Source organism: Herpailurus yagouaroundi, unplaced genomic scaffold, assembly GCF_014898765.1.
Source record: "Herpailurus yagouaroundi ecotype Mexico unplaced genomic scaffold, PumYag 181, whole genome shotgun sequence".
NCBI lineage: Eukaryota > Metazoa > Chordata > Mammalia > Carnivora > Felidae > Herpailurus > Herpailurus yagouaroundi.
The window spans coordinates 35,359,573-35,386,644 of record NW_024412412.1 but is presented as its reverse complement, the minus strand read 5'-3'; the positions used below and the strand labels follow the sequence as shown (position 1 = coordinate 35,386,644).

At 45.6% G+C, this 27,072-nt stretch overlaps 1 protein-coding gene across 2 annotated transcripts in view; it reads left to right on the top strand.

Moving 5' to 3' along the window:
- The window catches only part of SLC39A14 (solute carrier family 39 member 14), a 45,545-nt gene extending 19,171 nt beyond the window's left edge, over positions 1–26,374 (top strand). Inside the window, exons 2-9 of one of the 2 annotated variants that reach the window (XM_040490323.1) lie at positions 11,682–11,962; positions 13,728–13,914; positions 14,721–14,890; positions 19,034–19,156; positions 19,895–20,083; positions 20,202–20,409; positions 21,446–21,630; positions 23,114–26,374. In XM_040490323.1, coding sequence (XP_040346257.1) covers positions 11,696–11,962; positions 13,728–13,914; positions 14,721–14,890; positions 19,034–19,156; positions 19,895–20,083; positions 20,202–20,409; positions 21,446–21,630; positions 23,114–23,260 — 1,476 coding nt within the window. In that variant the 5' untranslated portion in view covers positions 11,682–11,695 and the 3' untranslated portion in view covers positions 23,261–26,374. Of the gene's footprint in view, positions 1–11,681; positions 11,963–13,727; positions 13,915–14,720; positions 14,891–16,897; positions 17,068–19,033; positions 19,157–19,894; positions 20,084–20,201; positions 20,410–21,445; positions 21,631–23,113 lie in introns of both variants that reach the window. The other variant, XM_040490322.1, reaches the window with a different exon arrangement.
- Positions 26,375–27,072: the final 698 nt, after the last annotated feature.

Here is a 27,072-nt window from a genome sequence, read left to right as displayed (position 1 = left end):
TGGCAGGCCCCAAATTTGAACCCAGTTCTGCCCAACTTGTCATGTTGTCTGATGATTTGGCCACTAGATGATATATTTTTCTTATTTATTTGACCTCAAATAACAAGTCAGAGAGTTTTGCTTCAAGCAGGTGACGTAAGTGGTGGACGTGAGCACCATGTTTCCTGAGCCACATGGCCTGACAAACAGGAGTGGACTTAAGGGACAACAGGTCAGAATTTTGCAACTGAGTGTCTGGGAAGTGGTGATGGATGAATGATCAGAACAGCAGTGACTCTTGCCCTGGCCTCTGGTGGGGAAGCCCCAGCTGGCCACTATTCCCCAGGCTGCGTGACTCAGTTAGTTAGTTTTGGAAGACTTCTCTGCTGAACGGTGGAGCCTGGCAAATGCACTCCCTCTCTCCCCTACTAGTCCAGCCGCCTGGACCTGGCAGTCATTTCCTTCACTCAGGGCTCAGCAGGTGGCTAAATCAGCCGCCAGCCACCCTACCCCCACCCCTTTGCCCCACCTCCAGCTGTCTGTACTGGGCCCGACACCAGGCTCTGCCCTTCCCAGTCTCCCTCCCACAGGCACTGACACACACAGTGGGGGCTCAGTAAATATTACCCGACAGGGAGCAGCAAGCTGCTGGTTCTAATTTTGTTCCCTGCTTCTGTGTCCCCACTTTTTTGTGTGTGTTTTCTCATCCTGCCCCTCCCAGTGATGGGGTTTCCTGGGTTAAGTAAAAAAGGCACTGCCTCCTGGTAACACCACCCTCCTCCTTGCCCCCAGACCTTCTGCATTGTTTTTGGAAATCTCCCATGCTGGGTGGCCTTGGTTGAGCCAAAGCTTGAGGCTAAGGATCTGGTAGTGGGAGCTGAGAGAAGAGAAGACGTCCTTTTAGGGTTTGTAAGAGAGCTAAAAAAAAGCAGAAGTCCGGAGGGGGCAGAAGAACGGGCCCTTTGAGTCCTGGGCCTCTTGGGTGAGGCCACCTGCTGGCTACACTGCCCTGTACTTGGGAAGGGGCTTCAGCTTGCCCTGGAGGAGAGTGGCTTCTTGGATGGTGTTCATCTGGTGGGTGGGGAGGGCCGCAGACTGGGTAGTTTTTCCTCAAAATTCTTTGAACTCCAGAGAGCCACTAGGGTGGTATTTACCTGAGGACCACTCTGTGAGACGACTGGTTTTCTAAGTGGGTCTGTTGGTACTTAAACAGACCACTGTATCATTGTTAGTTTGACCATGAACACTGGGAGTATGCTCATTATTTATAGAACACTGGGCAGTGTTTGTAGTCTGATGTATTGATCATTGCTTTTACAAGTTGTACGTTTTGTGCCATACTTAGAAAGTTCTCCCTAACCCCATGATTATAAAAATAACCACCCGTATTTTCTTGTATTGCCATACCCCCACCTCCCATCAATAAGTTGAAGTAAAGAAAAAAAAAAAAAGGCAAATACTCCAAATCCCACCATTCAAATAGTCATCACTACTATTAAATGAATACTACTCTGGATAACCGTCCAGGCATACTCATGGATACATGCATATAGAAATAAATAATCCTGTAAAAAAGTATTTAAAGTTTCCCTGAATATAACAGAAGAAAAGAAAACTAACAAAATTAAAGGAATTATTAAGCTTTAAAGAAATGTTTTTTGCCAAGAGATTATTTCATGAAAGAGGTTTTAAAAAACTTTGTGAGTCATATCTATAATTACCCCTTTTATTTTTATATTTTTTAATGTTTTATTTATTTTTGAGAGTGCATGAGCAGGGGAGGGGCAGAGAGAGAGGGAGACAGAGGATCCAAAGCAGGCTCTGTGGTGACAGCAGGGCTGGAACTCACAGACCATGAGATCATGACCCGAGCCAAAGTCAAGCTCCCCTCTAACTACCCATTTTAGATAGTATTTATTGACTCTGCTATGAAAGATGAGGACATTAGCATTTGCACTTTTTTTTTTTAAGTTTATTTATTTTGAGAGAGAACAAGAGTGGGGCAGGGACAGAGAGAGAGGGAGAGAGAGAGAATCCCAAGCAGGATTCTCTCTCTGCCCCTCCTCTACTTGCGCTGTCTCACTCTCTCCCAAAGTAAATAAATAAACTTTAAAAAAAAAAAAAAAAAAGAGTTGGTTGCTTACCCAACTGAGCCACCCAGTACCCCTCTCATCTTCTTTTTTTTTTTTTAATGTTTTATTTATTTTTGAGAGACAGAGTGCAAATGGGGGAGGGGCAGAGACAGGGTGGGGACAGAGGATCCAGAGTAGGCTCCACTCTAACAGCAGAGAGCCCTATGCAGGGCTTGAACTCACGAACTGTGAGATCATGACCTGAGCCTAAGAGCCAGATGCTTAGCCGACTGAGCCACACAGGTGCCCCTTATCTTTTGATTGTATTAATTGTTATTAGTGAATTTGTCCATTTCTGTAGCACTTAGATTCTGTCCTGTAGCCATAATCCCGTGTGTGTGTGTGTGTGTGTGTGTGTGTGTGTGTGTGTGTGTGTGTGTTTGTTTTTAGGGGAGAATATTTTGAGCAGGGGAGGGGCAGAGAGAGAGGGAGAGAGAATCCCAAGCAGGCTTTGAGTCGTCAGCATAGAGCCCGACTTGGGGCCGATATGACGAACCGTGAGATCATGACCCGAGCTAAAGTCAAGAGTCAGACACTCAACCTTCATTTCTTTTTTGAAGGGCTTTAATATTTACCATCAGTGCATTATCATGGTTTCTGCATTCCTGTGACCTTTATTTTTATTAGCTAATTTCATTCTCCTGTTTTTTCACTCTGGGAAGGAGACTATAGCCTCTGACATCTTTCATGCTTGAAAATTTCTGCCTGTTGTCCTTATAGATTTGTGTGACATCTTGGCTGGGAACAATGTATGTGGGTTTCTCCTTCACTGTGTCTCTCAATGATGTAAACATTGTTGCCTTTTCTTCTGATACTGAAGGTTGCTCTGGTGAAGATGAAGGCTGTCTGAGTTTTCTGCCACTTAAGAGAAGTTTTAATATGTATCAATTTTTGTAGTAAAATATTTTGGGGGAAAATTTTTCTTTGAGATGCCTGAAAATGTCTTTTTTTTTTTTAAGTTTATTTATTTATTTTGAGAACGAGTGCACAGAAGGGGCAGAGAGAGTGGGAGAGAGAGGATCCATCCCCAAGCATTCTCCATGCTGTCAGTGCAGAACCTGACATGGGACTCAAACTCACAAACCATGAAATCATGAGCTGAGCCAAAACCAAGAGTCAGATGCTTAACAGACCGAGCCACCCAGCTTCCCCAAAAATGTCTTTTTTAAGTTCAGCATACTGCATCAGATTTTTAAGTTGTGGGGCTTGAACTCACATCCTGAAACCAAGAGTCAATGCGCTCTACCAACTGAGCCAGACAGGTGCTCCTCATTGCTTTTTTCTTTTTTCTTTTTTTCTTTTGAGAGAGAGTGCAAGCAGGGGAGGGGCAGAGGGAGAGGGAGACACAGAATCCAAAGCAGACTCCAGGCTCTGAGCTGTCAACACAGAGCCTGATGTGGGCTCAAACTCAAAGACTGTGAGATCATGACCTGAGCCGAAGTTGGATGCTTAACAGACTGAGCCACCCAGGTGCCCCAACTTTTTCTTTTTTAAGAGGAAGAATGCAAGTGGAGGATAGGGGTAGAGAGAGAGGGAGAGAGAGAATCCTAAGCAGGCCTCACACTGTCAGCGAAGAGCCCAACATGGGGCTCGATCCCACGAACTGTGAAATCATGACCTGAGCCAAAATCAAGAGTTGGGCGCTCAATCAACTGAGCCACCCTCATTACATGTTTTAATCTGTCTTTTCCTTCTACATTCACTGTGGTTATTTCAGACATTCTTTTGTCAGTATTTCTATTTTAAATTACTGGCAGAATTCTGTTCTCTGTTCATGATTATTTATTTATTGATTCTTTACTGATGTTTTGTTGTTTTTTTTTTTTTTAGTAAGCCTGCATACCCTTTAATGTCACTTTGTGTTATAATTTCATCTTTTAAAAAAAAATTTTTTTTTTTTTAACATTTATGCCTTTTTTGAAAGACAAAGAGAGACAGTGTGAGCAGGGGACGGGCAAAGAGAGAGGGAGACACAGAATCCGAAGCAGGCTCCAGGCTCTGAGCTGTCAGCACAGAGCCCGATGCGGGGTTCGAACTCACAAACTGAGATCATGACCTGAGCCGAAGTCGGAGGCTTAACCGACTGAGCCACCCAGGCGCCCCTAATTTCACCTTTGAGCTCTGGTTTTATTGCATTAATGTTCTAATTAACTTATTCTGCAGTGTGAAGCAGTTGTGAGGAATTGCTTTCTCTGGAGTTAATGTTTTACTTTGGGTCGACATCTTTGTCTTTTGCATGGTTCGCCTGCTATTCTTATCGTGTTCATGCTAGTGCTCTTGGGTTCTGTCGGCTCTAAAACGAGACTTTCTTCCCACTACATTGAGGCTGACTTGCCCCTCCACCACAACGACAGTAGGGTTGAGGGCCGGGTATTCATGTCCTGTTTTCTGTGGCCTGTAGCGAGTGGAGAGGAGCTGCGGTGGGGGAGCTGGATCTGCCCCAGATTCTGGGTCTTGGTAGCAGCCCCCATGGCGTGGACGGCCACGTATCTAGGAGGTGCGTTCAGGTCTGTTGGAAGGGGAGGAATACTCACTGGGAATTGGATCACTTCCCCAGTTCAGTATGTGGCCTTGGGGCCCTGATTCCCCTCCAGGAGAGTCGCTCATTGTTCTTGTTCCAGTGTCACCTGTTTGTTTCCCAGCAACTTTTCCCACTACTCCTTAATTGAAGAGAAAAAAGATTTGGCAGTTGTTTGCCTGCAGATTTGGGAGAGGTCAGTGAGAATTCTGGCTCCTCTGTCCTTGCTGTGGCTGTGAGGGCTGGGCCAGGCCTAGGAGAGAAGCCATGGATGGTGCCTCCTGCATTTCTTTTTTTTTTTTTATTTTTTTAACGTTTATTTATTTTTGAGACAGAGAGAGACAGAGCATGAACGGGGGAGGGGCAGAGAGAGAGGGAGACACAGAATCCAAAGCAGGCTCCAGGCTCTGAGCCATCAGCCCAGAGCTGGACGCGGGGCTCGAACTCATGGACCGCGAGATCGTGACCTGAGCTGAAGTCAGACGCTTAACCGACTGAGCCACCCAGGCGCCCCCCTCCTGCATTTCTTAACTTGCCTCTGGTTTTGAAGTTACTGATCAGATTATGCCCATCTCTGTGTTTGGTTGCTGTTGGTGTCTTTTTTTTTTCTCTCTCTTTTTTTTTTTTTTTTTCTGATTTTACTCAAAAAAATTTTCTTTTTTAAATTTTATTTATTTAAAAAACATTTTTTTTCAAAGTTTATTTATTTATTTTTTAACGTTTATTTATTTTTGAGACAGGGAGAGACAGAGCATGAACGGGGGAGCGTCAGAGAGAGAGAGAGACACAGAATCTGAAACAGGCTCCAGGCTCCGAGGTGTCAGCACAGAGCCTGACACAGGGCTCGAACTCATGGACCGCGAGATCATGACCTGAGCCGAAGTTGGCCGCTTAACCGACTGAACCACCCAGGCACCCCTCTTTTTTAAATTTTAGAGAAAAAGAGCATGCAAAGGGGTAGAGAGAGAATCTCAAGCAGACTCTACACTCAGCATGGTGCCCGACAATGGGGCTCCATCCCATGACCCTGGGATCGTGACTTGAGCCTAAATCAAGAATATGCTTAACTGACTGAGCTACCCAGGTGCCCCTTGGTACTCAAATATCAATCAATGATCAGGGGAAGGAAAATTGTGATGCCAATTTCATTTCTCCATCTTAACTCAGAAGTCTTTATTTTCATATAATGTTTCAACATACTTTATATTAATACTCAAAACTCTGCATGTTTATTTTCCTCTTTCTGAACTAAGGAAACAGATCTAGTGAGCTCAGTGCGTTGCTTGGAGTTGCTGCAAACTGGCCTTCTCATACCAGGTCCAGTGGTCCTTCTGTTGCCAAAGCTAGAAGTACACTTCTTTGGTACTTGGACCCACTAAGACTGAACGCTGGGGTGGGAGGGAGGATTTGATTCCTCAAGACCTCCCCCTCCTCTTCCCCTCCCCCTGGCTTTGTCTTTTGTCTGCAAGTTTCAGGGTTTTGCACGTCTCCTGATGGAGGCTCAGGAATGTTGCCCCCTTGGGTCACCTGGACCCATCTGCAATAGTTAACCATTAGTGGGGAGTGTCTCCTGGGGAGACATTCCTACTGGGCTGACAGGTCACAGCCTTAGAATGGGGTGGGGGTAGAGACTGGATAAAGACCAATCTATTTGAAGGTGTTCTACAGAAGTGAACTGTTGACCGGGAAAGAACCCTCGAGGGGCAGGGAATGGCCTTATAGCTAGTTGGGGCCTTGTAGCTAGTCACAGGCCTGAAGCCCTGAATGTGTACTGAGGTCATAGGTACCTTAGTGTCCTTGCTGTCTGTTCTCAAGAGGAACATAAGAGAACTAGACACCTCTTTTGACATCCTTTGGATTTTGGGTGGGGGAGAAAACAATTGAGGGGAAAGCTTAAGGTGATTCATTAAGGCCAGGGGTTCTGGGGAGCCATCATTTCTATCACTATAGTTTCCCCTTCCCTCCACCCACACCTCCTCTTCCACCCCTTCAACCCCCATGGTCAGTGTCTTTCTGTCTGTCTTTTGTATAGACAATCAACCTTTTCTCAATTTTAAGTAAAGTGCTTTTTGTAAAAACCTAGTTGAGGCTGCCCTTCCTCTGATTGCTACCCTTCAACCTGCAGGTAAGACCTCAGCTTAAGAGTTCTAGCTTTATAATTTGTTGTGCTCCCACATAGCCCATGCCTTGAGGGGCACAGAATAGGCACAAGTAGGTGGGTTTACAGACAACATTGTTCACCCATTTCCTGTGGCTTACCAGTGGCCTTGGAAACAGTTGTTCCTTACCCATGTTTGTCTCTGGAGCATTCAGTCTTTGTGTTTCATTCCTCAACCCAGAAGGCTCCAAGAGTGAGTGAGAATGGTGGTCTCTTTGGCCAGCTGGTAGTCGGGGAAGGGAGTGGATGTTTGGAGGCCTGGCACTCCCAGGCCCGTTGGGTCCCAATGTCCAACCTCTGCACCAAGCGTCATAATCAGTCGCTGCTTTGACACTCTAGCTGGAAGTAAATGTTTTTGCTCCTAGTAAATGGGCATAGATAACCAGCAGCCTGTTAAGTACGATAGTTAAACTATGTCCACGGGACAGAAGTGCCATTTTTAGGATGAGATACTTCTGGATCCAGTGAAGGGATGGCAGGCAAGTGGAATCCTAATTCAGGAGCCTCCAAGATGGTGAGGAAACCTAAAGTTTCACAGAAAGAAGGTCTGAGAGCAAGCATCTGTTGCTGACTTTCCTTTAGGATTTTTATTTCCCCCTAGGAGGATTGGCTCTGGCGCCTTGGAGGCAGACCTAAAGGCACTAAAATAATTTACTTCTTTGAACCCAAGCCAGGTGAACAAAGGAGTGGAGAGACTCCAACTTGTCTTTAGTGGGAGGGCCTGGTCCTCTGAGCCAAGAGCACATTCGAGCCTTTGTCTCTTTCCAGCTTGTTTTCATGCCCTGCCCTGTTCACTCTTCTTACTACTCCTGGAAGGTGTCCTTGAGGGCAGCTGGCTTGGCTCCCTGGGACTGGGGGGAGTCCACTCAGGGGCCCGCCCATTTCCACAGCCTTAATAGACCCGGGCTTCCTCCCATAGCTGGGCCCATGTGGTGCGGACCCCTGCCTAGCTTCACCCTACAGCTGCATCAAGAGCTCTATGTGTTCTCTTCCTCTCTCCTTTTTTTCCTCCAGACAATCTTCTATAAATTCTTTTTCTCCCCTAAGAATAACTAGTAGCTAACAAAAAAAATCTCCATTGGAGCAGAAAGCTCCCCTTTTGTGTCTGCCAAAAGGCCAGGGTCACTTGGATTTGAAGTGTCTTTAGCAATGCCAAGATCCCTGGACCAGGACTTCTGAACTGCCCTCCTAGTTGTTTTTAGATTCTCGGGGGAGTGGGTCATGTCTTGAGTGTTGGGTCAGGCAGGAGGTTCTGCCTGTGCATTTCAGGAGGCTCTCCTGGCCACACCGAGGGGCCAAGGGGCCACGGAGTTAACGGAGAACAGATACTCTTTGTAAATGCTTACTTTGACATGAATGCCCAGACAGGCAAAGCTTTTCAAGTTATGTGGGCTGTCTCACACTTGAAATGATTTTGTTTGTTTGTTCTGGGTGTTTTGGAGTTGCTGCAGATAAATTTGAGAAATATAGCTGAAGTGGGGACCGTTGTTTTGTTGAAGTGATTGTACAGAAAGAAGGCACCCTGTAACACAGGCTAGCCTCTAACGTGTACCTGTGGGGTCCCTTGCACAGGTCTTCAGCGCATGTTATGCCTGGACTTGGGGTGCTTGTTGGGCTGATAGAAATTGGGAAGAGCTAGGGTGTCTGGCTGGCTCAGTCAGTAGCGCATGCGACTCTTGATCTCTGGGTTGTAAGGTCGAGCTCCACGTTGGATGCAGAGATTACTTAATTTACTTAAATAAGTTAACAAAATTGGGAAGAGCTGCCTAGAGACCTGCAGGATTTTGCGGACCTCCTTGGGGACCCAGGGTGCGTATTTTATGTCTCCATACAGCGGTGAAGTGGTTCAGAGTATGCTTACTTTCCCATCATTCAGACTGGCTTCAGTTCATGAAAAATTTAATCTACTTGACTTGTTGCCTATGGATCATGTTTCCTAATCTCTGAAACCAGGTTTCCTCATCTATTAGGTGAAGATAAGTATCCCAGCTTCTCTTCAAGGAATCCATAACTGTCACGGGCTTAGCGGCGTTGGTGCTGGTGCCACCAGCTGCTGACCTCATCATCTCTTTGCCCTCCTTTGCCAAATCCACGCGGCCCTCCTCTCTGTCGCTCTGATAGTACAACACATGCCTCAGATTATAGTGTGGCCAGGTAGAGGATGGTTTTCTTTGTACGGTGGATTTTAGCCATTTCAGCCTAAGATCCCACCTGCTGACTGTAACTTAACTTCTGGTTCTCAGTGTAGATTTGAGAGTTGTTAGTCTCAAAGTAACACTTTACTCACTCCTATTTTGGCTGATGGCTAATCCATCTCTTTGTGTGACTCAAAGTACATTCCTTTGAAGAGGGATATTTTTCTGTCTCCAGATGCTGTGCATGCCCCATGTGTGGCAGCTAAAGCCTGGAATGTCCCCTGTTATATTTGTTGGGGAGACCTGTGGGATATGTGTGCTACAGGCCTGGAATAAAGTTAGCCATAGGGATATTCCCAGTAGTTCCATTAGCAGCTCAGTATCTGGGCTGGGAGGGAGTCAAAGTGGATTAATTATAATCAAATCACAACATTTGATTGAGTGCTTTTTGTATGTAGGTCAGGCACTTGGTGACTTGCTATAGCTCATGTCATTAAATTGTCACAGTAACCCAGTGAGGTGCGTACCCATTTTATAGACGAGAAAACAGGTAGAGCCTAAGTAACTTGCCCAAGGTCACTAATCTGGCCAGCAGAAATTCAAGCCAGGTCTTTCTGACACAAAAGGCCAGGGTAAGCTGCATCACTCCTCTTTTTAAGTTTTATTTAAGTAATCTCTACACTCAATGTGGGCTCGAGCTCACAACCCCAAGATCAAGAGTCATACACACCACTGACTGGGCCAGCCAGGCACCCCTGCATCACTACTGCGAGTGACTCTAGAATGTTTAAATATCTTGCCCAAGATCGCACGCTTTGTAAACAAGTGGCAGAACCAGGATGCAAACCAAACAAGCCTACTCTTAACCACTCTGCTCTAGCTCCTCTGTCACAAGCAAAGACCCTGTGGTGGAGTGATCCAGTGAGAAGAGTGCCAGGGCCCCGGGAGCCTGGGAGGTATGGAAACACCTGTAGTGATGGGGTTCCCGGGTCTGGATTAAATAGGAGGCTCATTTTCCCTACCTGGTATTTGTTTATTTCACTAATTAAATTATAACTATACTGAGGAAGTGATTAATGAAAGAAAATCATCAGCCCTGCTACTTTAGGCGTATGTTTCCCTGTTCCTTCTCACTTCCTACTTTTGTTACATAATTGTTCTGCTTGTTTGCTTTACATGAAACTCATGGTTTCGTTTTTATAGCTGCATACTATTCAATGAAATGGATATAATTTGCTTGATCATAATTTTCTGCCTACAGCCTTTGTAGTTTTGGATTGCTTCTATTAGTATAAATTCCAAAGGTAGACTTAATAATTCAAAGGATTGAAATGCTTTTAGTATCATATAACTTTTCGAGTCTCATGATTTATATAGCCACCAGCCATATCTTACTCTGTTGTTTAACCTCACTAACATTCAGGTGTGCCTTTTGTAAATCTGTTTTGCTATTTTAATAAGCAGCAATATAACACTGTCCATCTTTTAAACTTGTATTCTTTTTTGTTGAACTGTAGTTGACATACAATGTATTGGTTTTGGGTATGGAACATATTGACTCAATATGTATATGCGTTACACATTGCTCACCAAGGTAAGTGTAGTCACCATCTGTTACTATACCAATTTATTACAGAATTATTGGCTATGTTCCTCAAGCTGTACTTTTCATCCCTGCGTCTTATTTATTTTATAGCTGGAAGTTTGTACCTCTTCATCCCTTTCACCTGTTTTGCCCATCCCTCTACCCCCTTAAGTTTCTATTCTTAACAAATGAGAGAATCTCAGTATTTCTTCATGTTCTCTAATTTAGGCAGTATAGGTAAACCTTTGTCATGTTTGATGGTGTATTTATTCCCCTGGTCTATTTTTTTCCCCCTCTTTTAGTTGTAGGTTTTGTTTGTTTGTTTGTTTGTTTGTTGTTGAGAAAGACAGAGAACAAGTTAGGGACAGGCAGAGGGGGACAGAGAGGATCCTAAGTGAGCTCAGTGCTGACAGCAGAGAGATCCATGCAAGGCTCGGACTCATGAACCTCGAGATCATGACCGGAGCCAAAGTTGCACTCTTAGCTAACTGAGCCACCCAGGCGCCCTGTTATTTATTTATTTATTTATTTATTTATTTATTTATTTATTTATTTATAATTTAACTTTTTATTTTGGAGAAATTTCCAATGTACAAAAGTAGAATAGTATAGGGGCTCCTGACTGGCTCAGTGGGTAGAGCATGCAACTCTTGATCTCAGGGTTGTGAGTTCAAGCCCCACATTGGGCATAGAGCCTACTTAAAAAAAAAAAAAAAAAAATTGAATAGTATAATAAATTCCCATTCACCTAATTGAGCAGTTTCATGAGTTATTAACTCATGCCTGATGCCTGATTGTGTCTCATCTATGCTCCCAATGCAAATTACTCCCTCCTTTGTTATTTTGAAGCAAGTTCCAGGTAAGATATCCTTTAATCCACAATTATTTCTGAATCTCTAAAAGATAAAAACTTTTTAAGCATAATCAAGTAGTTTTTTTACTGTGTATTTTTAAGTTTAGTCAAACCTGTTGAATTTGTCCTTTTATTATGTTTTTATTCCATGCTTTGAAGAGAAGTGTTTTTCTCAAAAGCTTGGCAGAGGCATTAGGGAAGGGTAAAGAGTTAGAGGGGGAGGGAAGGCTGTCTGGAGTGAGGCTGCCATGTCTGGTGGGGAAGCCAGAGGAGAGGGTCGGTTTCTGGAGCCTCTCACTCACCTGCTTTTCCTTCTTACAGGCTTATTTGCCACCATGAAGCTGCTACACCCAGCCTTCCCTGACTGCTTCCTGCTGATCCTGCTCAGCTTATGGAGTGCTGCTGTTCCTGAAGCTCATGCTATGTCCACGGGGACACCAGCCATCAGCGCAGCCTCTTTCCTACAGGACCTCCTGCATCGATATGGGGAGGGGAACAGCCTTACCCTGCAGGAGCTGAAGGCCCTGCTCAACCACCTGGATGTGGGAGTGGGCCGGGACAATGTCACCCAGCCTTTGCAGGGACAGAGGAACCTCTCGACGGTAAGGCTCCCAGTGTTGCTGAGCACTGTCTGCTCTCCTAGGGTCACAGTCTGGTTAGGCATGGGGAGCCCAAGCAGCTTGGAGCAGGTGAGCCTTGATGGCAGAGCAGAGGGGCCAACTCTTCTTCCTCCCATTGTCTGGGTCAGTGAGTCTGAGTCCCCAGCAGCACCTCCTGCCCTCCCAAATGGCTGTTTTGAAGCCCTTACCGGAGGGAGCTGTCAGTGGGGGTTCTCGGCCTTCCACAAGTTTCCTTGCAGCTGCACTGGGATCACCTGGAACCGCTGGCAAGCCGGAGCTCCCTGACAGCTAGCATTTCTCCTAGGGCTTACAGTTTACAAGGCCCTTTGCCTGCAATCCCAGGTGAACCTCACACTACCTCAGGTGCAGGTGGAAAGTCTTCATTGTTTAGAAAGCAATACTGAGGGTCTCGCGGTGACTCCTGGAGAGCTCAGGACTGGGACCCAGGTTCTTTGTTCTTTCTTCCATGTCATCTTTGCTAATCCTAGTCTGAGGCTATTTGTGGCAGCCAAATGTAAGTCAGCCAGCAGTGTCTTTATATATCTGCTTTGTTCCCTGTGCTGAGGACTGTGAGAAAGAGAAAAATGAGTCATGTTGAAGAGTTTGCTGTCACGATGGGGAGCTTAACCAACTGAGAACAGAGTCATCTGATAATAACATGAAGTGTTAAATTCTGTGGGCTGGATAGTCTTGATAGAGTTGAGAAATGAGACAGGGAGGGGAGTGTATGCTAGAGGAATCGAGGGAGGTTCGTGGGTTAGGCATCCGGGGGCTTCAGCCTGAAGGAGAACAGTTTGGAGAGGCCACGTAGCCAGGGGGCCAGGCAGCCTGGATGCAGAACCACAGGCACGCGGTAATGTCTGAGCTGGGGAGAAGGCTGCCCTGACAGGCTCTTGCAGACTGACCCCAGAGGGCCCCTTGGCATGGCAGCAGTAGCTTGGGGTCACCAGAGTCCATCGCTCAGCTTTGTAGGCCCAGAAGCTCTCACTTGTCACCACACCCAGAGGGCTGTTAAGACGGCTCCATGTAAAACCGCCTCAGATAAAGACTGATGTGTAAGTATATAAAGTATAATTAGAAGTAAAACTGCAGTGTTTCACAGGAACGGTATGTGAGAGTACTAACCTAACACCTCCCAAGGGGACTGAGCGTTCATGTCCTCTGGCCAGCCCATACTTGCTCCAACGTACACTGCATCTTTAGATTTTCCTTCCTTCCTCCGCTAATCTCTGTCAAACACATTCTTCAGACTGGGGACACCATGTATAGGGTCTTGGGGACTGATGTTCTTCTTTAGATGCCAGTGCTCAATAACAGCTCTGGACAAGTATCTGGAATCTGCATTTTAATATAACAGCCCCTCAGGCTATTGTGATGTGCAGCCAGATTTGGTATCTGAATGAAGCTGTTTCTTCAGGTATGCAAATAGATCATGTTTTCCACAAACCACACCCTGGTCACAAAGATTGGAATTCAGTTGTTCCCAGACCTTCTGGGCAGCCCTGTATGAATGGGTGTGTGTAAAGTGTGTGACTTTCACTGCATGGCTGATCTCTGAGATTGCCTATCAGTTTTTCAAGTTTAGGGACTACCTTGCTCTCGTTCCTAGAGATTAGTCTACAGATTCCCCAAGATTAGGAAGGGTTCCATCTTCATTTTCTCCTCGTGGAAGGCTGTCGGTTGCTACAAGGGGTGAGGTGTGACTTTGGGTTCTGAGAGGCTTCCTGCCTCTTCCACTTTGTCTCAGTGTTTTAGTTCTGGAGACCTCTTTGCTGCCCACAACTTCAGCAACCAGTCACGGATTGGAAGGAGAGAGTTCCAGGAGTTCTGCCCTACCATCCTCCAGCAGCTGGATTCCCGAGCCTGCTCCTCTGAGAACCAGGAGAACGAGGAGGATGAGCAGACAGAAGAGGGGAAGCCAAGCGCAATTGAAGGTGAGCTGAGACAGGAAGGCAGGGGCCTGACGCCGTGCTCATGTCACGTGGATCCCTGGGCTGATAGATGGTGCCACTCACGGAAGGTCTCACAAGTGACCAGCTCATCACCACTAGGGGAGTGAATCAGAGTAATGATTACACTGATACCTTCTGCATTCCCAAGACTGCTCCAGCATGTTGTCAGACCGGCTGCTCAATGTTCAGTGTTGGGCTTTTGGACCAGCCTGGTGGGGTTTTTTTGGCTATTTTTTCATTTTTGTTTTTATTAAACTACAAGGGACTAATGGCCTTGGGTTTTTTTGTTTGTTTGTTTTTGTTTTGTTTTGTTTTCAGTTTAGCTGCCCCCAGCCCACTTTATCCTTTCCCCCACCCTGCCCAGTACCTCTGCTCCAGCCACAGTGGACTCACCATGGTCTGTGAGTATCTGTGACTCCTGCGGGCCTGGGTTGCCCTTCTGAAATCCTGTCGCACTGATGTGCGCTGCCCATCCCTTGGTACCTAGCATATGCTGCCTTTGTTGTTTCTTGCTATCATCATTTCACTTCTATGGTTTTTTGGACTTTACTGTTTTCACTTGCTTCTCCATCTAAAAGGTAAGCTTCTTTGGATAGCGACTTTGCTGGGTTGTTTTCAGACTTCTCCACAGCACCCAGCAAGAGATGGACTCAACCGTTAATGTACTGACGGGTTGGTGCTCTCTGTCTGCCCAGATGGTAGCTGAATTGAGAATGGGCCACCCCAGGCAGCAAGAGCACCCCCACCCTCAGTAATGGAGGCCCTCGTTTGTTCTTGTTCCTCCACAGTGTGGGGCTTTGGCTTCCTCAGTGTTTCACTGATTAACCTGGCCTCTCTGCTGGGAGTCCTCGTCCTGCCGTGCACGGAGAAAGCATTTTTCAGCCGTGTGCTCACTTACTTCATCGCCCTGTCCATTGGAACGCTGCTCTCTAACGCGCTCTTCCAGCTCATCCCAGAGGTGCAGTAGAACAGAAACTTGCGCGTCCTCTTTCCCTGGGGGCCCTGTAGCTGAGCCCCTACCTAATGGCCCTGCCCCCACCACGTGTTCCGAGGCTCCTGACAACTGCCACCTGGAACATTCACTTCTCCCTCATATCAGGGAACACAAATGACTTCTGACTCTGGATCTCAAGGGACTTCTCTCCCTCCTGGGGCACCCAGGTTGGCCTGTGGCCTCTTCAGGTGATGTCAGATGCAAGGCTCTCCGCATGTGCCCTCGCTGTTGGAGATCTCTCAGCCTCCCTTTCCCAGTCCCTGCCTCTCCACTGCCCCGTTTGCAGGGCTCAGGAGGAACACTGCAGCTGGTGGTCACTGTCCAAGTCCTGGTACTCTGTATGTGCTTTAAGTAGAGGCCCTGACAGTGTTCAGGTGTGGCCACCAAGGGATCACCCATCTGGAATGAGGTGGAAGGAAAAGAGGTTACCAACTGGTCAATAGAATTGGCCTAAAAAGTGAGGGATCCTTCCGCCCCACCCCAAGTAGGCCATAATTCGTAGCATAGAGAGCCAAATAGAACAAAAACTGTTTAACGAAAACAAATTAAAATTCCAAGATAAATGAAAGGGGCACTCAGGCCTTCATACCTTGCATCTTGACTTTTTCCTGGGATAGGACTGACTTCCTGGTGCCCTTACTTGACTGTTTGAAATACTTGTTAATTTTGCTTTTTAATTGTGACCACTGAGGAGCTAAAAAAAAAAAAAAAAAAAAGACCCAAGTTGATAGTCTGCCCACTCTGTCAGCTCAGGCAGGGCTGTGCACATGCAGTAGGGGTGATTGTGTGGGGACCCCCTTGGGGATTGGTGGCAGCTGCCTTTCATAAAGAGCCCATGTCACTGGCTGCCCAGTCTATGCCAATCAAAAGACTCTCACCAGAATAGATGCCAGACGCAAAGCCCAGGCCTTGCCTGTTCCTTCTAAGTGAGAGAAGAAATCTGGTTTAAGAGTAACTATCTCCATGTTATCTCAAAACTCCACATGAATCTAACAAGTGCTTCCAGGGGAGACCTCATCTTGGGCTTTTATTTATTTTTTTTTTCAGCTCCAGAAACTGAATTTATTAATTTTTTAAAGATTCAAAATGAAATGCCTTGTTGCTTATTAAATGGAAAACAGTAATTGTACATGCTCCGCCCCTGGGGTTCCCAGGGGAGTGCCTCATCCTGGCTCAGTTTTGTCCTACCTGGAGTGTGTGACACTGGGAAATGATAGAGGAGATCTTTTTTGTGACAAGGTGATCTTGGAACTCTGTCCTCCATGCTGGAGTTCTCTCGGAGCAAATGGAAACAAACTTGAGACAAACAAACCTGAGAAGTTAAGAAACTAAGTTATACGGGCATTGGGTTTTACTGGTTCTCCATCCATCTGCCCTGCACTTCTGACTTGGTCTGGTTTTGCAAGATAAAACAAAGTCCAGGTGGAAGTGCGTGTGCCTATATGGTATAAGCCAGATGTGAAAAGCAAACATGGCAGCCAGCACAATGAGCTCTCTTTGTCTCCTTGATCTTGTTTCCTATTGAAGAGAGCCCTCTGAGTCCAAAGTCTGCCATGGGCAGCCTGTGGATAGGCCTGAGCACACCTCAGCTGTGTGAGGAGGCAGGGCCCCGCCCTGCAGCCACACCAGCTGGCAGGTGTACCTCCAGGTGTCACTTGGGCCACCAAAGGCAGCAGCTGGGGTGGGAGCCACGGGTTCCAAGGCCACCTTGAATTCCTCTTCATTTCTTCTGAACTGATTGAAGGAAATTTCATCAGACTTGAATCACTAACAAATTTTCTATTTCTCTCTCCCTCCCTACTTGTCTCTCTGATTTTTCCTTTTTTGTTTCCTTGTTAATATCCACCAAAACCTTCCTCGTTGCCTCCCCGTCCTTTCCACCCCATGTTTCCCCTAAATGGTGGTCGCTGTGAAATGGGGCGTTTGCCCTTCTCCCTGTCCTGGGTGGGGCTGGCTCTCCCCCAACGGCAGTGTGGGGATACGGTCTCCTCTGTGTGACCGTCATCTCCCTCTGCTCCCTCATGGGGGCCAGCGTGGTGCCCTTCATGAAGAAGACTTTTTACAAGAGGCTGCTGCTCTACTTCATAGCTCTGGCGATTGGAACCCTCTACTCCAACGCCCTCTTCCAGCTCATCCCCGAGGTATGGCAAGCCAGGGCTTTCTCACACAGGAGCATGCCAATCTCTGGGGGGGACCGCGGGGCATAGCGGGAGCACCCTCCACTTCTACACAAGGCATAGGAAGGAGGTCCCTTCCTTGTGGAAAGTGAAGTTGAGATTGACTCATGAGTTAGGAGGCAGCATAGCATAGGTTTGGGAGCTGGGTAGGAATCCCAGCTCTACCCTTCTACAAGTTCTGTGGCCTTGGGCAAGTCGTTGAACTTCTCTGTGCTTCTGTTTCCTCATATGCAAAATGGGGGAAATGATAGGACTGATCCCACGTTGGCATTGTGAGGGCTACATGAATTAGTATTTGTAAAGTGCCTGGTGCCTGGTTCATGCTCTCTGACTGCTGGGTGAAAAGATGTAGTGCAGTTAGATCACTTGATGGCTCCTGATTTGAGGCTGCAGGCACACACACAGAAAAACCGACAGAATCCCTAGATCTCAATAAAACGATCCGTTCTCCGCAGTAGGTTGTCTTGGGACAAAGGTAATCTAAATAAAATGGCCTGGTTTCACATACATTGATGGCACCTTTGCCAAGGTTAGTGGGAAAATCTCCACAGAACAGGAGGAGCTTAGTCTTTGTAATGTTTGGCAGGCAGCCTTGGAGAAGCTTCATCTGATTTGGTGTAATCTCTGCAGTAGATCTGCTAATGAGTATATGCAGGAGGTGTCTCCTTGTAGGTGGTCTGACAGGCCTGGGCCGAGCCAGAGTTGAAGCACAGAGACGATGCCACATTCTGATAGTACCTTATGTTTTCCATGATGTGGGTTTGTGTTTTCCTAGTTGACTTCTTAGATCAGCTAATGTCTAGAGAAGTAGGGTTTTACCCATTTAGTAGAGAACAGGGAAACATATCCTAGAGGCCAGGTGTTAGAACTGTTAAAGCCATGCTTTTGTACTCTGCCATTCTTCATGGCTTCCTGCAGAGAACTGTCAATGGACAGTTTTCACTCCACTCTTCCTTAAGATGATTTGCCTCTCCTGGAAATTGGGCCTGTGTGTGTTGTTTCTTGACATACTAGAACTTGACCTTTATGTCTCTTAGAAAACTACACAAGCGAGTAGAGATGGATTTTGTCCCTTTAAAACAGAAAGGAGAAACATCTTTTAAGCAGCCCAGCGTTCCTGGTACTTATGGTCACTTTTATCTTTGACCTATTCATGAGAAGGCTGGTTTATTTGAGAGGCTTGCTTCCTGTCAGAAAATGGAGGGAGCAAGTCACCGGACAATTACCCAAGGCCCCACCACAAGTCAGGAATATCACTGAGAATGGGATTCTCCTGATTCCTACTCCAGTGGTTTTCCCAATGGATTCTTCTTTGCCCCCCTTGATAAGTGAAGTTTCCAGAAATAACCCAAAATAAAAACCCCAAAATTGACATGTGCGGTGACACAGTCTGCTTTTTTGGCTTTGTGGTCACTGGAAGGTCTGCGGTCAGGAAGATGCCACAATTCTTACTATTTAACTGGGGAATGGATTTTCCATTTTAGAAAGTATAATTACACCATCTCTCTTTGTGTTTACAGGCAGATCAGCTGGGAACATTAGATAAGGAATGGAAATAAACATAAGTGTCTCCTTAAGTATGGAATTTGCAGGCAGGTTCTGCCCTTGTAGCAAAGGAAAAATGAAGACAGAGTCCTAATTAAAAGTAGAAAACCATATCCAAGGCTGTTCTTGGGAGTATAATTCTAAAGGGGACTGATCTTTTGCATCAGAAAATGAGCTAGAGAGAACAGGCCCTGGTGATATGGCATGAAGGAAAGTCAAGGGCTCGATTTTGCTGGAAGGGCAGGAAGGGGTAAGGCGGCAGAGCTATCACAATGAGTGCGTCTCTTTCCTTTCCTAGAATCAAGGAAGTGGTTAAGAGATGAGAGGGGACCCGTGGAGATTTTTTTATTTTCTTAAAACTCATTTTGTTTTCCTGGGTCCACAGGCTTTTGGTTTCAACCCTCTGGAAGATTATTATGTCTCCAAGTCTGCGGTGGTGTTTGGGGGCTTTTATCTTTTCTTTTTCACAGAGAAGATCTTGAAGATGCTTCTTAAACAGAAAAATGAGGTGAGGCCTAATTGTTACTAAAGGGAAAAGTGCTTGTAGGGAAAGCATCCATCTGAGAAATGTCTGTATGTCTTGGTAGTGGTGTCACCAATGCAGTGAGCTTACCTGCTATCCCCCCTCTTCCCCCAAGAGTGGATTATAACCGACAGATTTCAGGAATAGATCTCCCATCTCCCCTCACAAGGATATTAGCAAAGGCTGAGGACAGACCAGAAGCCCGATCTGGCCCTGTGTGCCTTTTGCTAGGCAGTGGTGTATCCCCTCATTTTATTCTAGATTATTTTTTTAATATACCTTTTGTACTTTAGGAGGTGAAGGAGGGGCTTGGGACATAGTCATTACATAGGAAGTACCACCGCAGAGAACAGGAATGATTGTTGCGGTATAGTTCCAAAAAGGTATCTTTGGGTGCCTGGCACACAGTGATCAGTTGCCGAATGGAATAACATTATCCAGTGCAACGGAGGCGCTCTAAACCTCACTAGCAATACCACCTCGTTGGACCAAGTGGTGGCCATGAGGTCACCGTTTTGATTTCTGTCCTACACTAAGCCCTTACATTCACCTTAGTTCAGCTTTCTATAACAGCTTTCCCTTGGTTTCTGTGTGCATTGCCTGCTTATGTTTTCTCTGATGGTGGGAATGAGGTCTTCCCAGTGCTGGGAGCACCTACCAGTGCTCAAGAAGCTTTGTGGTTTTGGTGAGTGTCATGCTGACCCTTCCCCATGGTTCCTCCAGCATCATCATGGACATAGCCATTATGCCTCTGAGACGCTTCCTTCCAAGAAGGACCAGGAGGAGGGGGTGACCGAGAAGCTGCAGAACGGGGATCTGGACCATATGATTCCTCAGCACTGCAGCAGTGAGCTGGATGGGAAGGCCCCCATGATGGACGAGAAGGTCATCGTGGGCTCACTCTCTGTCCAGGTCAGTGGGCCATCTGCTGTTGGCCTTTAACCAGTAATGGCCTTGATGATTCGGGCCTACCTTGAAGGTCCATCATTCATCCTTTGACCTGGGGCCATGGGGATGGGCTTTATTGTAGGACCTGCAGGCTTCCCAGAGTGCCTGTTACTGGCTGAAAGGTGTCCGCTACTCTGATATTGGCACTCTGGCCTGGATGATCACCCTGAGTGACGGCCTCCACAATTTCATCGATGGCCTGGCTATTGGTGCCTCCTTCACCGTGTCTGTTTTCCAAGGCATCAGTACCTCGGTAGCCATCCTGTGCGAGGAGTTCCCACATGAGCTAGGTGAGTGTGCCTGCACTGCTGGCGTCCCCTGCAGCACCCTTCATGTGTCCCACTGCCCCCGCCCCCAACTTCAGAATGCTTGTTGTAACTGCTTAACACATTCTCTGTGGTAAAATCTAACCACCAATTCTTACCAGTTGAATTCATAATTGAAAATTGATCATTGAAAATGATGAAGATTTTTATTGGGATGTTTGTTTCCCTTCCCAGTCCATATCCTGTGCTATTCCTCACCTCTATAGTGAGGTTAATAATAATACTTACCTCATAGATTTTTCACTTATTTTTGAGAGAGACAGAGCGTGAGCGAAGAAGGGACAGAGAGAGAGACACAGAATTCAAAGCAGGCTCCAGGCTCTGAGCTGTCAGCACAGAGCCTGACGTGGGGCTTGAACTCATGAACCATGAGATCATGACCTGAGCCGAAGAGGGGCGCTTAACTGACTGAGCCACCCAGGCACCTCTCATCCTATTAGTCTTCCAGAGGCTGAGATGTCTGTTAGAGGTCTGGTGGATGGAAGAAGTAGATGAACCTGGAGTTAGGGGATTAGTTTTAGCAGAGCAAGAGTATAAAAGACCTAGACTTTGGAGGCTCAGGGACTCAAGGTCAAGTTCTACCTTTGCCAGTTTACTGGCTTGTAACGTTGGGCAAATTACTTAACTTCTCTCAGTCTCCATTTTGTTTCCTAAAAACATCATTCAGTATAGTTGTGAGGAAAAAACTTCTACTTCACCATCAAGCAAAAGAGCAATTGCTAGCAACTGCTAGTTGGTTGGCTATGTTGAAAATCCTGTGCATTTTCAGCCTCTAGGCTGAAAGTATGCGGCTAAGTTTTGCAAATGGAGACCACTCCTAGATGTGAAGAGGTGAAGAGGAGGGGTGCCTTAGACTTGTCCCTGTGCTCTCAGGTCTGAGGCTGTCTTGATTTTCACCCGGATGTTATGTATAGTTCAAGCAGTCTGTCCTCACTGTGCTCTCTGTCCGTGACCTGGTGTAACTCTTCCACACCCGTTCCCTCTTGTTATCCCGCCTTAGGAGACTTTGTCATCCTGCTGAATGCTGGGATGAGTATCCAGCAGGCTCTCTTCTTCAACTTCCTTTCTGCCTGCTGCTGTTACGTGGGTCTGGCCTTTGGCATCCTGGCTGGCAGCCACTTCTCTGCCAACTGGATCTTTGCACTGGCTGGAGGAATGTTTTTGTATATTGCTCTGGCTGATATGGTAAGTCTTCCATAGTTCATGCCATGTAGGCAGAATTGCACTAGGTTATTCTTTGGAGGGGAGGCAGCTAAGAGGACATGAGTTAGTTTGCTCATAATAGCTTATTGAGGAATCATTCATATACTACACAGGTCACCTATTTAAGGCATATAGTTCAATGCTTTTTAAGAGGGCATTAGATTTTATTTTTTTAAGTGAAGCAAGTATTTTATTTAAATCAGTTGTCAAATCACATTTTATCCAAATGAATATAATATAACATTGTCCTTAAAAAAGTGGGCACACGTATGGCACAGACATAATGCGGTATCTATCAAAATACCATTTGTAAAGAACCTGACTTACCTCATGCTGTGTATAAATGTGGTCCAGCATATAAGAGTAGAATAAAAACTTAAAATAGTCCGTTATTTTCTTGATAAGATGAAAAACATTTCATTACTTTGCCTCAGGATTGAAGCACACTCATTTGGAGGACATTAGCTTTTAAAGGACAAAAAAACTTACCAGCATATGTTATTAAAGAAGATACTTGAACCCAACTCAACACTTGTTAATGAGTGTTGCCAGTGTCAGCGGTGCCTGAAAGCATGCATTGTAACGGTACCCACTGATGTTTGGTGTAGCCCCTTTAAGTGACTTTGAGTTGGCTAATGAAATACCTGATTGGTATTTCATTATTCATTATATTTTGCATAACGAGGTTGACTTCTTGTTTGTTGGCATGACCTGTTCTTTGAGGTCATATTTTGCATGAATTATTTTCCATGTCCCTCGAAAATAATACTTTTGTTGCAGTGATAAGAGTGCTGACCACCATGACCCATTCTCACTCCCTGGAAGCATTTTAGATTCTCTCCTCTCTTGTGGGGAGCTTCGGGGGGGGGGGGCCCCCAGTTAAGACATTTTTCTGGATTGCTTGAATGAGAAGGTCCGCTCTCTGTCCCCTGCCTTACTGGCCGGCAGCGGGGCCCTTGAGTCCTAGGAGTGTTACAGCCCCAAGCTCTGGTTCCTTCCACAGTTGCTCAATTTCCCAAAGAGGTGGCAGCAGCATTTTGGTAACAAAAAGACCTTCTCAAATGTTTTTAAAATCCACAGCAAAAAAATTTATTTTTATCAAAGCAGTAATTTTTTAGCCAGCATCTAAACCTTTACAGAGCTACATGCACGTATAATACTGTTTTACCTCAATAGTTGAAAAGTAGTGGTAGCCACCGTGGGCAAACACTGTGAAGGCTATTGCTGCTAATAGTCATATATCTTAACTACATAGTCTCTATATAATAATTGTATATTATATAATGGTAGATAACATATATTAAGTTATAATCATATGGCAATTGTTGTGTTAATGTTCTAACAAATATTTTTAGGACACGTCTCATAACGATGATTCGGTATACTATCTCTCTCTTGCTGAGTCGTCCTGGACGTACCAGGTTGAGAAAAACTGCAGCTCTCTTGTTTTTCTCCTCTTTCTCAGTTCCCTGAGATGAATGAGGTCTGCCAGGAGGATGAAAGAAATGGCAGCATCTTGATCCCCTTTGTCATCCAGAACCTGGGCCTCCTGACTGGTTTCACCATCATGCTGGTCCTCACTATGTATTCAGGGCAGATCCAGATTGGGTAGGGCCCTGCCAGGAGCCTCTGGGATTGGAAGTTGGCCCTTGGCTGCCCAATCCCTGGCCCAAGGACTCGGCAACCACGACGCACCTCAGAAGAGGCAATTGTATTAAAAACTGTGACACGGACTGTATTCCCGCATTCAGATGTCAGCTGTTTTTAAACATGCTCAATCCTAGGAATAAGCTGCCCTGGTAACCAGTCTCTAGATAGTGCCTCTCTGCCTTTCCTCCCCCTTTCTCAGAGTGACCCTGGAACCTGAATGCAGCTTACTTAGCAGACAAGCCTAACTTTTTTCCCTGGTTACCCTGGCCTCTTTCTCTTTGAACCAGCACTGAGAACTTTTTTAATCCTTGCCCTACAATGCAAAAATATAGCCAGTGCTCATGACTTGGTTAGAAATACCAGGAGGTGAATCTGTAGTTTAAGGGCCTGTGAATCTAAATGTGTGTCCTAGACCTCAAGATGACCCATTTTGGAATAAATTCACCTGTTTTTACAGAAAAGGTACAGGAGACAAGAATCCCTCCTATTTTTTCAAGGTCTGTTCAGTTGCCTGTTTTCTCAAAAAGACCTGAAAGTTAGAACACATGTGTAGGGCAAGAGGAGGCAAGGATCATCCCGAAGTTGGGGGGGGGGGGGGAGGGGGGGGGGACAAGGAGAACTGACAGTGTGTATCCTGTTGTGGCAGTCACTTGTTCCCACTGGGCTGCGATGTTGATTTTGTGGCTGCAGCTGGCACTTCATGGCTGTATGGGTGAGCTAGGGCTCGCTGCTGGTGAGCTGCTGTGCAGGTTCTGTTGCCTGGACGTCCCCTTCTTTCACAATGACACTGACAGAATGGAAGGTGGAGAATGGAGACCTGCAAGAAATCCATTGGTTTCATTGTCATTTCCACCTCCCCTTCCCCTCTCCCATCTTCTGAGCAACTTTAGCTGCCTCCCTAGAAGCACATTTGGAGCACATTTACAATCTTGTATTAGAGGGGAGACTGCACAAATGTCCCTCCCCCAGTCAACACTTCCGCTGCAAAGTGGCAAGTTTACTTGTGCACTTATGGAGTGCAGCTTATGGGCTTCTTAGACAGAGGTGATCAGCAATGGAATCGGTGTGGGCACAATTTAGGATCTGCTAATTATATAAATAAAAGTATAAGCAATAGAATTCTGAGATGGAAGGTCCAGAACTTGGGTGGGGCACTGCAGATGCTTGCAGAATAGGGGCTTCCTGATGACGCTGAGAGTACGTGTTAGCAGCATGGCCTGGTTTCCCCTTCCTTCCTCACCCTGAACAAGAAAGGGCGGGTCCTGTACCGAACTGAATATTAATTGCTCTAACCCTCTTCAGAAGATGGATTTTTAGACTTGTCCGAGAGACTGTAGGCCAGCCTCAGGCACTGTGGAGCCCTCTCCTCAGAACTCTGGCTTCAAGGGGAGCTCATCTCCAGGTTCACTAGGTGAATTGATTTATTATTATCATATTGATAATGTGAGATTCTTTAGCCACTTTGGGGAGCCAGTCTCTCCAGAAGCCTTTCTTAGTGGTGCCCACAGTTGCAGCCCAGGGGCTGTGTTCACTGACTGATTTGTGTGCATGACTGACGAGTGCTGGTCGTGGCCAACACCTGTGAGTTTTTCTGTTCTTACACAGGAAGACTTTCCACTATACAGTAATTAAAAGCAGCATCTATTTTGTATTTTTTTTCTTCTTGGGAAATGGCCCTCAAACCAGGAATAGTCTTGAAAAAGAGTATGCGTGGGAAAATTGCTGGTGATGCTTTATAAGTTTGTCTCCTTCTCTTGCTGTTGACTTTGATAGATTTGAGAATGGGCTGAAGAAGAAGAAGGAAAACTTGAGTTCTCAAGATTCTAGAGTAAATATCAGGACTGACTCCTGATAGGATTAATGGTCCAATTTTACCAAAGAACCAATTCCTTGAATGTTGGAATCTAACTTTTATATTATCATTATTTTTATTATTGTTGTTACTGTTTTAAAACGGTTCTTTGTCTTCTGTTTTATTTTCCTCAGTGTCTGACATTGCTTTCAGGAGCTAGTAGCAAATAACACTCAAACTTTAAGACTTTACAAGATTTTTCTTTCCCTAATTCACATTGATAGATGAAATGTATAATTTTAGCATTCCCTGTAGATCTGCCATTCCTAACAAATACCGTTATTCTTGGAGTAAAATACTAAGTTAGAGTTAGTGGGTTTCTAGTTTTAGGAAAAGAGCTTGAAAATGTAATCTTTAACAAATTAAAAAATAAAATACGAAGTAGTAGGGTGCTTTCCCTTTTCGTGCACATCCATATTAACTTAAGAACTTTCCTTTTATAGACCGCTGCCTCAAAGGGAAATTCTCTTTAAACTGTAGTTGGCCCAGAGGCCAGTGCTGGCTGGAACTCAGGGGTGGAGGCGCTCGGATAGTACAAGCTAGTACAAGCGAGCAAATGTTGCCATTGGCAGCAGAGTTGCCTCAGGCGTAGAAGTTTGTGGCGATTCCTTTTTGACTTTTAAGTGTTAGATTTGCTGTTTTAAGCATTTGTACATATTAGAAGTCTGAGGAGTAGCAAGTTGTGAGGTCTTGTTTGCCCCCGGCATTGTCCTCTTCAGCGTCTTTCCCCAGATGACCAGCTCCTAACATCAGCAAGGAAAGCACATGTCCTATGCGGGAGCAGTGACCCAGGAGCAGGGTTGTGCTGCTTCTTACTCTTGCCCTGGAGTGCGGGTTGCCTTCTGTCCTTGCCCCCTGAGGTGTTCAGTGTCTTTTGTGTCTAGTGTCAGCTTGGGGCTTTCCCTCGTTTGGTCCTTCACGCTGGGTTTAAAAGAGAATGCATCTCTGTTTGGGTATCCTAAGACTTGTTTTTGGTAAGTCCTCTTCCAAAGAGATGGTAGTATTGTGGAAATCTGCTTAAAAGACTAAAAGCTGTCTGATTTTTGCAAAAGAGAGGTGAGGTTTTTATTCATATTTCCTTTTACAGTTCTGCAGTTCCATCACAGTATTTTTTTAAATAACTCAGGTGTTATGAAATAAATTAGAAAAGAAAATAACTTATGTGGACTGTAAATGTTTTATTTGTAAGATTCTATAAATAAAGCTATATTCTATACTGCTGAATCCCAAGTGTGATTTTTTATTTTATTTATTTTTTTTCAACGTTTATTTATTTTTGGGACAGAGAGAGACAGAGCATGAATGGGCGAGGGGCAGAGAGAGAGGGAGACACAGAATCGGAAACAGGCTCCAGGCTCTGAGCCATCAGCCCAGAGCCCGACGCGGGGCTCGAACTCACGGACCGCGAGATCGTGACCTGGCTGAAGTCGGACGCTTAACCGACTGCGCCACCCAGGCGCCCCGAAGTGTGATTTTTTAAAGGAATGTGGGTGTAATGGAGGCTGAGGGACACAAGGTGGCGATGGTGTCTCACTGATTTCTAAAGCTTTGTTTTACTGGCCCACCTTACATTTGGAGGGGAGATTTTAGGAGGAACCTTAGGTATAACCTGCTCACTTTAAAATGATTTAGGCGGGGTACCTGGCTGGCTCAGTCGATAGAGTATGCAACTCTTGATCTGTGGTTGTAGGTCTGAGCCCCATGTTGGATGTAGAGATTACTTAAAATCTTAAAAAATAATTTTTAATTTATCTTCTATGGAGCCTATGACTTGACTGCTGTTGCATGATAGAAGAACTGTTGTGTTTCCTAAGAAGAACTTTCTGTCAATGCTGTTTCCCCATGTGTAATTCTACGATTTGAAACTCATAGAGTATGCTTGGTTCATTTAGACCACACCTCCTGTATGTCTTAACAGGGAA